Consider the following 15,540-nt stretch of genomic DNA (forward strand, 5'->3'; position numbering starts at 1 on the left):
ATGTCGCCTCCACTACCTTCTACTGCCACCACCACTTCCACCATTATCACCACTGCCGCTAACTTTCACCACTGCCACTGCCTTCCACCACCACCTCTATTATTTTTCACCATCATCATTGCGACCACCACAGTCACCATTACCGCCACCATTATTGTCGTCGTCACCACCACCGCTTTCCATCACTGTCACCTTCTCGGCTTTCCACCACCGCCTCTTCTACTACCACCACTATCGCCTTTCACCACTTTCGTCACCTTCCACCACCACTACAAAGCTGCCCCTTCCATTGCCTTCACCACATCCACCGCCACCATCACCGACTCCATCACTGCCACTACCACCACCAACTTTCACCACCACTACTACCTTCTACCTCCACCACCATAAAGGTTATCACCACCACTGTCGCCACATTCCACCTACACCACCGCTTTCCACCACCGACACCTCCATTGTGTAATATTTCTATTTTTCACCATTTTTCAATTATTGGAATTTTCTGAAATTTTCGAGGGTATTTTCGTCTTTTTTAGTTTTGCGTACCGGACACCGTGGAGTGTGTCGGGTGTGTTCGAGAGTTGGTTAGGGGTATTTCTTCGACTTTAAGACTCTTGAAAATGCACCAGTTACCATTTCAGCATTTTTCAATTTTTCGGGGCGGACGGTCCCGTGTGGGACCCGTTACCGGAATTGTTGCAGCACGGGTCAATTGCATTTCTTGCGTTTTTATTTTGTACATGACCTTTAGTTGTTTATTAAATTGTGTGGTGGTGGTTTAATTGGTTTTTATATATATATATATATATATATATATATATATATATATATATATATATATATAATTTTTTTAGGAAGGAGATATTTTTGTGCTTGTAAGGCCCACCCCACTTGTTCATTCTAATGGCCTAAAGGCCATTTTGGCCATCATTTTTTCTCTCTCCCGTCTAGCTCTCTCTCTCCCTCTTTTCTTTTTTCTTTTTTTTTTTTTTACAATCTTCAATCTTTCATTACTCTCTCATCCATTGGATTTTTTGGGTGCCGTTTGCGGCAAATTGAAGAGCACATCAAGATCTACACATTGATAGAAGCAATTCACACTTTTGGACACCCTAGGATTTTCGAAATCTAGGGCTTGGAATTGGGGGTTTCGCATCATAAGAGGTAGGGGTTTCTAATTTACATTTTCTTGGTTCTTTTGTGAATTAATCTTCTTAAAATTGTAGTTAGCATACTTGATTTGTAGAAATTTCATACTATATTGTATATACGTTGTACCAAAGTTGTGACTATGTGTTACTTGGTATATATGATGATGAAACATGCATAATTGATTATTAATTTGTGCTCTTTATACCTTTGGTGCTAAATTTCATGACTTGAAAGTATGAATTATGTCATATAAATTTTGTGAAGCATGTGACTATGTGTTAGTTAAAATTATATGAAAAAGCATACTTAATTGATGATATTACTTGCCTATGGTGTGAAAAATGCTAGATGTTGTGATATGGAAGCATGATGTTTATTTTTTTGAAATTCTCTACAAGGCATGTTATATTGTTAATGTTTGATTTGTGAAACATGAAATCCTCCACGGGCATGGCACTGAAAGGCATGATGCATTTTCATGCATGAAATTGGGCAATGAAAGGGGAAAATGTGATTTAAAAAGGAAAGAAAATGATTTTGGGAAAAAGGTTTTGACGAAAGGTTTGCGAAAACCCGGTCGCCTAGGAGTTGCCTATGGGATCATGGCGTTAATGTGACCTAGAGGGAATTAGGGAGACTGTCCTAGCATGGTTGAGCTAACTGGGCCCCAAATGACGCCCTGGAGTTTCCTTGTGGTCAGGGACAGTTGACCAATTCTTCTCTCGTGCCACTATGGAGCTGCCATGGGATAGGTTGTATTAACGGTTTGGAAATGATAGCAGAAATGGTTTTGAAAAATGGGGAGTGACATTGCATCCCATTGCACGACATAAGTTTAATTATGACTTGGACTGTCGATTTTGTTGCTATATTTATCCCTGTACGGCATGATCCTGCTTCTCTATTTTTCTATTTATTGTTTGGATTTACGGGATCACAAGAGGTGTGTCTTAGGCACCACCTACTAAGCAATTTACTTACCCCTTATATTTAACATTTTTCAGGACACAGAAAGGAGGTGGCGGATAACGATCCACCATATGCTTAGACCGGATTTGAGGCCTTTGTTTTGTAGTCTTTTGTATATGGAGTCATACTCTTTTGTATAGAATCATGTTATTTTGTATAGCCTTGGTGTATTTTGGATGGTTTTGTAACTAAGGAACTTGTGACTATCACCATATCCATGGTTTTAAACTTGATGTATCCAAAGCTTAATCTTTGTAAATGATTTTGCAATAATGTAAGAATTTGTAACTCTATGATTTGGATGAATATCTAATTGATGGGATGTTATATATGTTGTTTTTGCATTATGTTGGGACAGGTTTGGACTTGGATTAAGGTCACAATGGGACCAATGGGGTACCTAAGTGTACAAATATTCACCTTAGGCCTTTCAGGTCATTTTTTTTAGTTTCTGGACTTGGGGAATCGGTACCTCATTCTGGAACCGGTTCAAGGGGTGCTTAGGTTCACGTTTTGGGCATTCTGCCCATGTGGAACCAGTTCCAAGTTTGGGAACCTGTTCCAGCCCTCCAGTGTATATTTTTGCCTTCATAGTTTTATCAGCTTTGATCACTTAACTTCAGACTATTATAACTTCTTCGTTTCAAACCCAAATAGGGTCATTCTTGAGTCTACTTTTAAGGATTTTAAGTTAGCTTTCCAATGAGACCAACCTCATCCTCAAATTCCATTCATGCTGAAAGTTATGATCGTTTTAGTGGAACAGTGTCGGAATTTCCCTTGAACCGGGTAAGGATACTTTTGGGAATTCATAACCGATGACCGTAGAACTTCACCGAGTATCAAGGAATGACTAGAATAATTGTTTTAGACTTCATTTGACTAGTTTGAGGTCTTATTACCCTCTCATATTGTAAAATAACCATTTTAGCCCTGGTGTGTCCTCGGGTTTGGTTAAGGACCCGGTTAGCGATCCGGACCTCCGGTTTGGGTCGTTACACATTGCCTTCTACCACCCCCACACCATTACTTCCACTACTGCCACTACCACTGCCATTGCCACTACCTCCCACCATCATCACCTACACCAATGACGCCTTCCACCACCACCACCACCATTGCTTCCATCATCGCCACCACCACTATCTTCCACCGCCATAGTCGCCACTTTCCAGCACCACCACCTATACTACTGCGGCCTTCCACCTCCACCACCATTGTCACCGCCATCCACTGCCGCCGCCATTTCTTTTACAAAATTTATAAAATAATGTTATTTTGTTAATTTTATTTATTTGTCACTAACAAGGGTATTTTGGAGAAATTCAATTTGAAATGCATTCTATTCTAAATTTTAAATTGGTCCAACCAAAAATTAGAATGGTCATTAATTATCATTTCATTCCTATATATTTCATATTTGCAACCAAACAATTTAATGAGAATTGTCATTCCATTCCATTCCCACTTGCATCCCATGACATTCTTACAAACCAAACACTATATTAACAAAAAAAGAAAAAAAAGAAAAGTGCAATTGTATAAGTGGAGTGAAAATACGGCCACCCAAACAATGAAATTAATTATACAAATAACAAATTATAATAAAAAAAAATACAATGAAGAATTACTAATGCAAAAAAAAAAAAAAAAGAAGTAAGAAGAAGAAGAAGAAGAAGACAAGCGTGTAATATTTATTTATAAAAAACTAATTATGCCCCAACCCCAAATGTTATGCCACATAGACACATGACAAATGCCACACAGAAACTTGCAACAAAGATTAACTTTATTTGTCTTAGTATAGATTGTACTATGAAATTCTAAAAAATTGTGTAATTGCTTCTAAATATCTTCAATATTATTTTTAGATTATTGTATAACCAAATCTATAATTCTTTTAGCGATCAAGTCACTTGTATAAATGGAAATGTGTTATTGTTTCTAAATATCTTAAATATTCTTTTTTGATTATTCTAGGACTAATTCAATCATTCTTCTGGCGGTAAGATTGAAGTCACTTATATAAATAGTAACAGTTAATGGTAATACCAGTACCCTTATAAATAAAGGTAAAAATGCGGTTTAAGCACTTATAATTATCTCTCAAATAATATAGCTCAAAATTTGGAGTGGAATGAAAACAAGAATACCGTAACCTATCAATCTAATTATCTCTCAAATAATATAAATTGAATGTATTAAATGTTTAACAACATAATCTTATTTTGTTAATAAAATTGTGAAAAATGTATATAAAAATTAAAAATTTATATACATTTAATGGTAATATAGATTTAAATATAGAATACAATAGTATCCTTTGTTGAAATGAGATCGTTATTGAATCTATTGATATTCATTTTATTAGTTTAAAGATTCGGATTGCTCTTCGAATTGAAGTGCAATCTGGGTTCAAAGCAAGCATACATCTAACAACATTTAGCTTTATTACTTTCTGAAAGAAGAAAAGAAAAAAAAAAAATATTGTAATATCTGGATTCTAAAATCCATTCATTCTTTAAACCACAGCACGATCATTATGCTTAAAAACAACTGAATGATTACGGTAGACAATTCTAGTAAAAGAAAATATATATATATATATTGTAATATCTGGATTTTAAAATTCGTTCATTCTTTAAACCACAGCACGATGATCATTATGCTTAAAAACAACTGAATGAAAAATTACATTACGGTAGACAATTCTAGTTAAAATATGGGAAAATTGAGAACTTAAATCTAGTGTGTTGGAGCTCAAATTCCAAATTGGTCAAGTATAACAATGGCTTCAGTTGCGATAGCCATTGATCAATGCAATTGAGCTTGGGTGGGAGATTTTACCGTGTCATTTTGGAAAAATTATTAAGTCCCGACCAATCACAACTCAATAGACAAGTAAATGTGTCAACTTTATTCAGATTTTTACTTACGTGTCAAGTCGTGATTGACACAGACTGTGTAAAAATTTCTCAGTCATTTTGGAGATTGATGGCCACTGCAATCTGGAAATCAAGGTTGCTACAAAGTAACGCGATGACAAAAGAGTCTCATGCATTGGGCTGCCCCTTTTGTATTTGAGGGTGATGCTAGGGTTCTCATCCATGCCATGACGTCAATACTGGTAATTCAACAAGTAATTAGCAACATCCCTAATTTGCTACGGTCAGGAGCTAGTACTATAAAGTATCTTATATGGGGTCCAGAAGCAAATTGGGTAGCTAATGCAGCCCCTAAAGAAGCTCAAGACATGGTTAGACAACGATAAGCAACAAGAAGATAGAAATCAATGCAAAACACCAAAAAAACAAGAGCATGATCAAAGCACATAACCATATTACCTAGAATTTACATGATACACTACCACAACATGCATTGTCTCACCACTTTAAAACAATAACTCAATGTCTAGAAAAGCTCAAGTTTCAAATTGAATAACAAGTTCATTAAGTTCCTAGGTTGTTCATGTAAATACCTTCCCTGACTAAAGCTTTCTCAAGTTCAGATGCCAACAGATAGATCACTAGGCCCGTCATCCTGGAATCTCAGTTACCTTCTTCGGCGGCTCTCAAATAAAGAGTCTCACCACCATCACCGCCATGGCTTCCCAAGCTCCCTCCTCGCCCTTCAGCAGATCCCGCGGTCCCGATATCATGCTTGCTCCCCATCACCATTCCCCTTCCGCTAGCCTGCAATCCTTCACCAGAGGTGCTGCGGCCAAAATCAGGAAACCCCCCAGCTCCAACTGGCCCACTGCCTCCTGCACTGTTAGCCTCGCTTTGCAGCATGTGAATTCCACTACTTCCACCAGAGCTCATGCCAAGCTGGCTGTGCAAAGCTTGCTGTTGTTGCAGTGTTGAAAACGGCTGTTGACCGTACAGCATTGAGGAGCGTGCCGCCATGAATGATTGTGGTGTCATCTGTTGAGCTTGTTGGTGCTGCAGGTAGTGCGCTCCTGTAGGTTGCATACTGCCACTGGGAGGGAACTGTAGGTCATCAACAAATGTGGATCAGAAATTTCACTTTGTGGAAGGAATACCAATTTCAGAATTAGTTTGTGTTGAAATAAATCAGAAGTTAGACCTTAAGAAATTTACATACAAACAGATTCAGCATGACATGTATTGAAATCAGAAGAAGACAATATCCTATAAGGTAACAATTGGTAGAAAGCAGTGTGGTGCAGTGCATATTAGAAGAAAAGAGGCATGGTTCGTTCCATAAAAATTATGCAGAATAATACTGAACTGTGAATAACGATGAGTCCATCATGAGATGTACAACCTTCAACAAATATGAAAGATTACATCCGGCAACAGGATCTGTACCTGAGAATGCATGGTAGGCTGTTGAGGTTGAGAATCAGCAATAGCAGCCAGGTACATAAGGTTTCGCTGAAGCCTTGCTTGGTTCCTGCAGTAACAACAAAAGGATTAGTGGCCCACCTAGTAGTTCCAAGGTACATGTTTTACAAACTAAAAAAAGATCAAATTGACCAAATGCTTCCATTAACTTTTTCTCTTCTATGGATTCTTATCTTCTTCTTTTTTAACTAAGCCCTAATTTTTTTTATAACAAAACCCTAATTCCGGTATGCCTACACACAAAAGTGCAACTATAGTTATGCAGTACTTATAACACTAGCTGAAAGAAACAGAAATTAAATGAGGAGATTGACCCACATTACTTTTTCAACATTTTGGTAGATGGATATGGAGGGGCCCACTGCTCAATAGTTAATGTAATGGTTAAAGCTCAATTCAAGAAGCATAACAATGCAGGTTTGAGTCTGAGAGTAGCCACTTTTTGTTACAAACAATACCTAAGATGTGTTTCCAATCTTTGCCAACACTCCACGTAAGTGGGACCACTTTGTTAAGGACAGTTGGAATTTTCTCTTTTGGATCCAAGTTGTGCATGATTTTTGACAGATTTAACTGAATTAAGTCACACTAGGAACGTTTTGCAAGAATTCCCTCAAACCTAAAAGAGGAAATGATTTTATAGAGAAAATTAAATCAAATGAATTATCAATTTGATTACCAAGAATACAATACAAGAGTAAAGGGAAACTGGAACTAGACAACTATTGTAGGATAATTTGGACTTTCTTCCTTCCTTCCATCTTCTTGGCAGCAAAACAAAGGAGAATAATTGTACAACAGAAATTTTGATCGATACACTTAACCCACCATTTTCAAATTGAGTGAGAAACTCCACTGAGTATTTCAAGACCATCTTAGAAAGGAAACTGGATGACAACCAACAGAACAGATCAACATAGTACAGTCACGAGTCTAGATAAAGATAATTACATCTTTATACTCGAAAGTAACTTGAAAGGATCTTCCCGTGCGAAAGTTCAAGCAAACATGCACACAACTACAATATAGCCCCTAGCAGGGCTCGAACTCTCAACCTCCCATTTGGGGAGGAGAGATCATACCGTCTGGGCTAAATCCCATAGGTACTTGAACGGATTTTTTAATACAGAATATCTTTGGTGGAAATGTAATGTTAACTTCTTTTTTCTTTTTTCAGAAATGTAATCTTAACTTCTTTAAAGCAATAGCCAAATAAGAAAGTCAATTGGTTTCATAGCCACGCAACATTCATTTTGGGAACTACTATGCACCTCTCTCCACTTAAATCTTACTGCTAAAGATTCACCAAGCTAAGAGAACAAAACATAAGTTGATTGTGCAAAATAAATAAACAAATAAATAAAAGAAATAAAAGGTATTAAATTTAAATTTTATGAGACAAAAAAAAACAAGGAGAAATGAAGGGAAATAAAATTTCATCCTTACTCTGCACACTCGCTTAGTTTCCCCGAATTCTGGCTCTCAACAATCTTCAGAATCAACGACTTGTTCTCATCCAGATACTGCACATATAGTAATTGAATTCAGGAACATTGAGCAAAATGATAGGCAACTTAACAGTCCAACTATTGCGAAATGAAAGACTTGCTTATCAAAATAATATTATTGGAGAAAAATAGACTCAAAAGTTTAGCAAGATTTTTTGTCTCTTGATGATCAGAAAAATACTGAAACAAAGTCTATAATCTGGAACCTGAAACAAATATTGGAGGAGGCCACAAATTGAAAAAGTAAAGTCTCTGAAATTTGCAACTAGCATTTTCTCTAGTTCACACCCACAACCATTATCCAAACTAGAAGAAAATAGCTTCTCTGTAGAAGTACCCATATAGACCCCCTACCTACCAGGGAAAAGAAAAAGTGAATATATCCCCAAGTACAGGAAATGTTTTGTTATGAAAACTTGAAAGAAAATCCTCTTTTAGAGGTTTTTTTGCCAGTAAATAACAACTGCCTCTTTGAAAAAAATTCAGTTACTGGTCCAATCTTTCATCATTGTGCTGCCATTTGTCATTTAATTAAATTTTTCTAACCAATCTAGTTGACATTGCCTCAATTGTCATTTAGAGATGTAGTTACTGATTTGCTTATAACATAAATGTAGCACACAACATCAATCTCCAGATAATATTGTTTTTAGAAAGGACACCAGTCACCACCATAAACACAGCTACAGTCCAACAGGAAGACCTTTCATTGGTATTTACCTCTTATGATAAATTAATGTGATGTTATTTATTTTTCCTTTCAGAGCTTTTTTAAAATATTTAATTCATCAGTTTGGTTGTAGGGGTGACTACACTAATTCCTGTACACAGTAAAACTCATTGTGTTTTTAAAAGAAAAGTCCAAACACAGTGGCCAAGTCATCTGCTGTTTCTGAAGAAGTGGGCCACAATAAAATAACAAAAAAAGTAAAGTGGTCTACCATATGATTAGAGGAATTCAAAAGCGAAGAAACTCCATCAATTGTAAGAAATAGATGAACACAAAGAATTTGATCTTTGGATGTATTAGACTACTGCTAGAAATCAGACTTGGTAAGCTGATCACCTCATGAATTTGATCTTTTCACATACTGGACTAGTGCGACAAATCACATTTAGTAAGCTGATCACCTTAAACTTTTTGCACATTATGGAAACACGTAGTAATGCCATGCAACATCTTTTAATATGAAGACATTCTCATGCACAGAGAAACCTGTCCTTTCCAAATACGTTTTTGATTCTACAAACTTCTTCTTCCAAAGTAGTTTGAGACAAGGTTATGTCTCAATAATACTATGGATAGTTGATAACGTACTTAAGTAGTTACGATTACTTGAGAAAAAAGGACTTTAAGTTTCCATTTTCTCAAATCTATCCAAATAAGATTTACATAAGTACATAATTTTATATCAATATACCTAACAAGCACAGGTTTACTACAACAAATGCATTTAAGAAAGAGTAGTTCATCAATACACTATGATAATTGTTAGCGAAAATCATGCACTGAATAATTATTGAAGAAAAAGGATAAAAATAACTAAAATCCTTATTTTAGATAATGCATCATTTAATTAATCTTAATAAGCAAAACAAAAAAAAAAACTGCATATTAAAAAAATATCAAGATAAGGTAATTGAAAAATCTATTAAAGTTGCACAGCAATACCATACCTAAAACCTGCGCTATATAAAACTACAATGAGTACCACAATGAGTACACTTGACAAGAATTCTCTGAGTCATTATGTAAAGCATAAATACATCATAAGTGGCAAATAAAGAAGATTGTTTTAATCTGAAAGCAGATTCCATATGAAAATGTAGAACCACTTTTCAACGCATGCTGGAAGAAACAAAGGTTGGTCAGGTCGCACCGGTATAGAGAGCTATAGGATGCATAGAGATATAATTTTTTTTGTCAACAAGTGCCAAGCAGACAAGTCAAAGAATCCAAAAGTCAAAATAGAAAATCAAGGGTTCAAGTCCCATAGGGACAAAGTAGGAGCAAAAACAGGAGACCAAAGAATTACAAGGATTTGGACCGAGGTTGGTGCAGGCTAACAGAAGGCCCAAAGCTTCAGAAGGACAATATAATCTTCCTATAAAAAATGGAGCTATAATATTAGAAGATTTGATAGTACTGACTATTCTTGGAATTATTTTGTCAAATATGCTTCTAGTTCTAGTGTATTTATTGAAGTCATACCATCACAAGCATTCACAAGAGAAGCCCATAACACATGGGTAATTTCCTGGCCTCATATTTCAGTTTGCAGCAAGAAAACATGGATTTGAAATATCTAGTAGACATAACAGTCTGAAATAGAGATTCACAATCACCTCTTCAGATTTTTTTTTTTTTATTTTTTTTAAAAAAGAAAGAAAAAACAATCTAAACTAATGAAAACCTGAAGGTTAGGCTTGCTGCAACTCCTTCACCATCAATTGAAGTATTGAACAACATTTAAAACACATATGAGATGTCAAATCAACAAGTTTTATGATAACAGAATAAGAACAATGTGAATCAACAATCCCTGCTTTAAGTGCAAATTATGAGTACTTACTTCAAACAACCGGCTGAGATAACGTGTCATCAGATTTGTTTATACTTTTCACTGTGAAAGATGGAAGAGGAAAAAAGAAAGAACAGTTGGTTTTTTTGTTTTTTTCCTTCCTACAACAGTTGGTGTTGAACTTGGTTGATAGCTCTTAAAAGTAAAATAAATATCTTCTGCGAGTTTAGACTAAAGAAATTGTAGCGCAGAAGTAATAGGAAAAATTAAGAAAAGTTTTCATGCTTATAAGGATGAAATATGATGTGGGCAAAGTTAATGTTTGATGAAGTTTATAGGAAAAGACACGAAAAGAACTATAAGAAACTGGTAGATGATATTCACATCCGATATATCTACTCTGAACTGTCTAAACAATATAACTATGCAACAAGTCTAGTGAATACACCAAGGGATTAAGGGCATGATACGCCAAATGCTGATTAAGGGCTTTTTTCCTGCAGCTATCTTCCACAAACAATGTCAATGCCCTTACTATCTTATTTAAGAGAACTATGAAGTTGTGGCTGGTCCTACAAACCATTGAATCAAACATGAAGAACAGATGAATAAAAAAAAGGGAAAACAAATGGAAAATAAATTTTTAAAAAGTCCATTTAATTATATTAATTGTTTGGACATTTTCACATAAAATTATTAGAGTTTGAACAAGGGCAAAAATGAAGCCCACAAGCAAATATGAGATGTCAACATCAAACCACTTAATCAAAATGAAACATATTTTGTGATTCTACACAGATATGCCCAAAGGATGAATAGGGCTGCATATGAAACTGGTTGTTCATGAATAACTTGAGCTCGACTTTTTTAAAGCTCAGTTTTTTTTGTTCATCAACCAAACAAGTGGAACTCAAGCTCGTTTCAGCGACTCGTTTTGTAAACGAGTCAGGTAGGAACAATTTTCGGCTGAACTCGTATAGGCACATGAAAACGAGGCTCTTATCAACTCGTGAAGATGCGATTGTATACGTTCGGCTTGAGGATAGAAGTGTTATAGGTTTTCTCTGGAATTTTAACAAGTTTTCTACCTATTTATTGGTAATGAAAGTATGAAAATTCAATAATAATATTAAAAATAAGAAAACATAATATTTAAAAATAAAAATTAAAAAAAGAAAGTTTCACAAGCTCATCAGCCGAGCCGAGCTCGGGCTCAGCTTTCTAAACTCATCACCAGCCTGACCGAGACCACGAACAGGCGAGTTACGAACTAGGCCTGAATAGGCTCAAGCACGGCTTCACTCTATTCATTTGCAGCCATAAGGATGGGCCTTTAAGCACTCCAAGATCTGTTTTAAAAGTGAAATATATACAATGGAGCAAAGCTGAAACCATATTATTCTTATTTCAAGAATAACATGGAGAATTAACCAGATGTTCAAATGTAGCATGAAACTACAGTTGTAATAATTGACCAAGAAACACTTTCATTATTAAACAAAACTGAGGTGACAGATTTAACAATTTTATCTGATAATATTATAGATTAATGTTTACAATGATTGCAGTCTTATAAAAGGCACAATAAACCCAAATACTTATTGTACAAAACCTCCTTAAGGTTACCAAATGCCTAAAGGACTATCAAAACACACATAAAGTGAACAAGTCAAGTTCACACTATAACCTAGCTGAGTAGAAAAGCAGCATCAACCGATGGAGCCGTGTGGATAATGCGGGATCTAACACATAGGCTAAAGCACTAGCAATTTCAACTATCCAACCTCATCCATAGTCTCATAACTCTACGAGGGAAAGTGTTAAAGCAAACAAAAACACAAGCAATCCTGTATAGCACGCCTAAAGTTAATCCGATGAAGCAAGCTAATGCAGACATAAAATGAAACATATGAATGAGCACTAGTTGTATCCCTTACAAGTCCACTCAAATATTTCTAGTTCCTGGATGATATTCATGCATAAAACATAGCTGATAGAAACAAAATAGGATGAAAAATTGAATCCAGTACAGGTTTCCAGCTTTATTTTGTATCTACAGAAAAGAAAAAAGCAAAATCCCCAGTGTCATAGAAAGATGGGAACACTGAATAATTATATCATTTGAAGCATCATCACTAAATAATAAAGTAAGGAAAAGAGGACGACATAAGATTACAAAGTTATGCTTAAAAGATCCAACTAATATCAACTCTCATATAAAAAGCACTTAAAATAAAATAATATAATATAAAATTTATAAAACAAAAAACAAAATAAAAACTGAATACAGTAGACAGTAGCAGAAAAACACCAACCCCACTTAGCAAAGAAGAAAAGGAAAACCCCAACCCCACAACAGGCAACCAATTTCTTCTCCAGAAGTACCAAAACACTAACTAAAAATTTAAGAAAGAGAACATGCATTTAAAAGAGCCAATAAACATGAATCAACAAACCCCAAAACAAAAACCCATTGGAGGATGATGAAGAAACACCAAAACAAAGAATACCCATTTAAAACCAAACCAAACAACAAAAAATAAAAAATAAAAACCATGTATTTCACACAACCCCATAGAATATATCAAAATAAGAGATACCCAGTTACCAATACCCAAATGAATAACTAAAGTAAATAACCCCATAGAATAATAATTAGTAATCAGATATAAAAACTAAAAAGCAGATTATGTAGGACCATTAAAATGTCAAATACCCATTAAACAAAGATCATAAATAAATTATTCTAGCAACAAAAAATCAAGAAGTAACTACAAGAACACACACACACCAAAAAAAAAAAAGGGGTAGTAAATAACCTCATAGAATAATAACCAATAATCAGATACAAAACTAAAAAGTAGATTATGTAGGACCAGTAAAATGACAAATAAACATTAAACAAAGATCATTACTAAGTTATTCTAGCAAAAAAAAAAAATCAAGTAGCTGCAAGAACACAGAGAAAAAAAGGTATGTGCGAGAGAGAAAGAGAGGCAAAAGAGAAAGGGAGGGAATAGAAGAGAAGACCTGTTGAATGTGATCAGTGGTGACGTTATTGGGATAGTAGGCTGCCATCATGGGTTGCATCTGCATCAGGTGCTGCTGCATTCCTTTCTTTTGAACGCCTCTCTCTCTCTAAAAATTATCTTCTCCCTCTAACAGAGCAGAGAAAAAACTGCAAGTGCAATGGAGGACCCCCCTCTGATTTGCCCTGTTGTCTCTTGAAGTTATACAATGACTCACTCTCGACACAGAAATTAGACACTGAGACCGTCACAGTAGCAGAGTATCAGTATTCAGTACACTCAGAAATGTGTGTGAAACTGTGTGTGAGAGAGAGAATCTAAAAGAGGGTTTTGGGTTTGCTGGGTTTGATGGTTGGGAGCAGCTTTGGCTTTTGCCTTTCTGGGTCGGTCTCTCTCTCTCTCCTTTCTCTCTCCAACAGCAGGTCACGTGAGACGGTATTGATGGAGCTGAGACAGACTTAAGGCTCTGTTTGGCACTAGTGGGAAAAAAGTATATTCAAGTAGTTTATAAAAGAAATAAATAAATGGAGTGTATTAGTTTGGTTAAAAAGCATATTAATGTTAATCATTTAATCTTTTATTGTATTTGGTTAATTAATGAAAAAATATATATAATAAAAAAATTAAAAGGAAATGACTTTATTTTGTGAATGATATAAATAAAATTGATTTTTTTTTTTTTGTTACTGTATTAAAAATAAAGGCAAATCAAGCAATTATCCACTGGTTCTTTTATTTTTCTATCAGTAAGGGTATTGGTCCAATAGCGTGAGAGCACTAAAAATAAAAATAAAAAAATTATAAGGAGAATTTATTTATTTTAACAAGAATTAACACACATTTTGAGAAAAAAAAAAAAACAAACATGAATTAACACGAAGGACAATGTCCGTTGGTTTTTGGGCTGCTCGGGTCTCGGTCCAACCCAAATAATATTGTACTTCACCATTGTTCCCTTGCTTGGGTGATGACGTCATCACATGTAAGAGATTCGTGGTTGTACATCCAACGCAATCTCTAGTCTCTACCACGTTAAATTTAAACATTACTTACTCTTTTCTTTTTTTTTTCTTTTTTTTTCTTTTTTTTTTTTAACTAAGAATCAATCCACTGGTTCTTGATATTTTTTTTTGGATGTAAATAATTTTTTGAGGAATTGTGTGAGTATTAAATATGGAAAAAATAATAATGGACACCATGTGGTGTGGTGTGGTACCATTTTTAAAGTCTAAATGACGTTAATGCTTTGTTAATAGAAATGAAAGAAGAGAGATAAAGAAAATAGAGAGGAGGATAGGAGAGAAAAATAATATGATAGAATAAGTTATCCATCTTTTTTTAAAGAAAAAAAATATATATCTCTTCAAATATGAACGAATGAGAGGAGGGAAGACAAGTAAAATTATTATAAAAGTTTCAAATTACACTACTATACTTCATAAAATATAATATTATTTATAAATACGGTGGCTATAATAGTAAAAATAATTTAAAACTCTCTCTTCCTCCAAGTCACGTAAAGTAGGAGTGGGAGCGAGTAAACAGCAAAATTCAAGTTACAGTGTAAAGTAAGAACGGAAACGTGCTCGGAACGTAATAGCGATATCTACTTAAAGGAATTGTGTGACTTATTCTTCTCTTATCTCTTAACGAACACAATAAATTGTTGGCTCATTTTCTTCTCTTTCATTTAATCGAATAAAACGATGAAGTGACACAAACTATACTTTAAAAAATATCACATTCATCTCTATTTCTCTTCCTTCTATTTAATTTATTTTTTTCTTATTACCGAACGAAGCATAAATCTTCTAAACTGTACCAAAACGGAATTCATAAATAGAATTGCCTACCTTCTTTCATAGTTTGAGCCTGGACATTTTTGTTTCTAAAGAACAAACTTATTAATTATAAGAGGAGAAAATAGTTTGTAATCTGAGTATTAGTATTATCCAAATTAAGCCATCACTTGTACATGATTTAATACAAGAAC

At 34.8% G+C, this 15,540-nt stretch overlaps 2 protein-coding genes across 2 annotated transcripts; one reads left to right on the forward strand and one right to left on the reverse strand.

The window, feature by feature from the left end:
- On the forward strand, positions 1–390 carry LOC132314202 (uncharacterized). Its single transcript, XM_059813093.1, has one exon. The coding sequence runs from the start codon at positions 1–3 to the stop codon at positions 388–390; it is 390 nt and encodes a 129-aa protein (XP_059669076.1).
- Positions 391–5,440: 5,050 nt separating this feature from the next.
- Positions 5,441–13,963, reverse strand: LOC132311734 (GRF1-interacting factor 1-like). Its single transcript, XM_059809797.1, has 4 exons — positions 13,549–13,963; positions 7,935–8,011; positions 6,453–6,537; positions 5,441–6,110 (listed from the first exon to the last, which is right to left on the reverse strand). Exons 1-4 carry the CDS (start codon positions 13,627–13,629, stop codon positions 5,670–5,672), a joined length of 684 nt encoding a protein of 227 aa, XP_059665780.1. The 5' UTR covers positions 13,630–13,963; the 3' UTR covers positions 5,441–5,669.
- Between the last annotated feature and the right edge of the window lie 1,577 nt (positions 13,964–15,540).

The sequence above is a fragment of the Cornus florida genome, unplaced genomic scaffold (assembly GCF_030987335.1).
Source record: "Cornus florida cultivar Cherokee Brave unplaced genomic scaffold, ASM3098733v1 CherokeeBrave_3.0.0_Hap2_Chr06, whole genome shotgun sequence".
NCBI lineage: Eukaryota > Viridiplantae > Streptophyta > Magnoliopsida > Cornales > Cornaceae > Cornus > Cornus florida.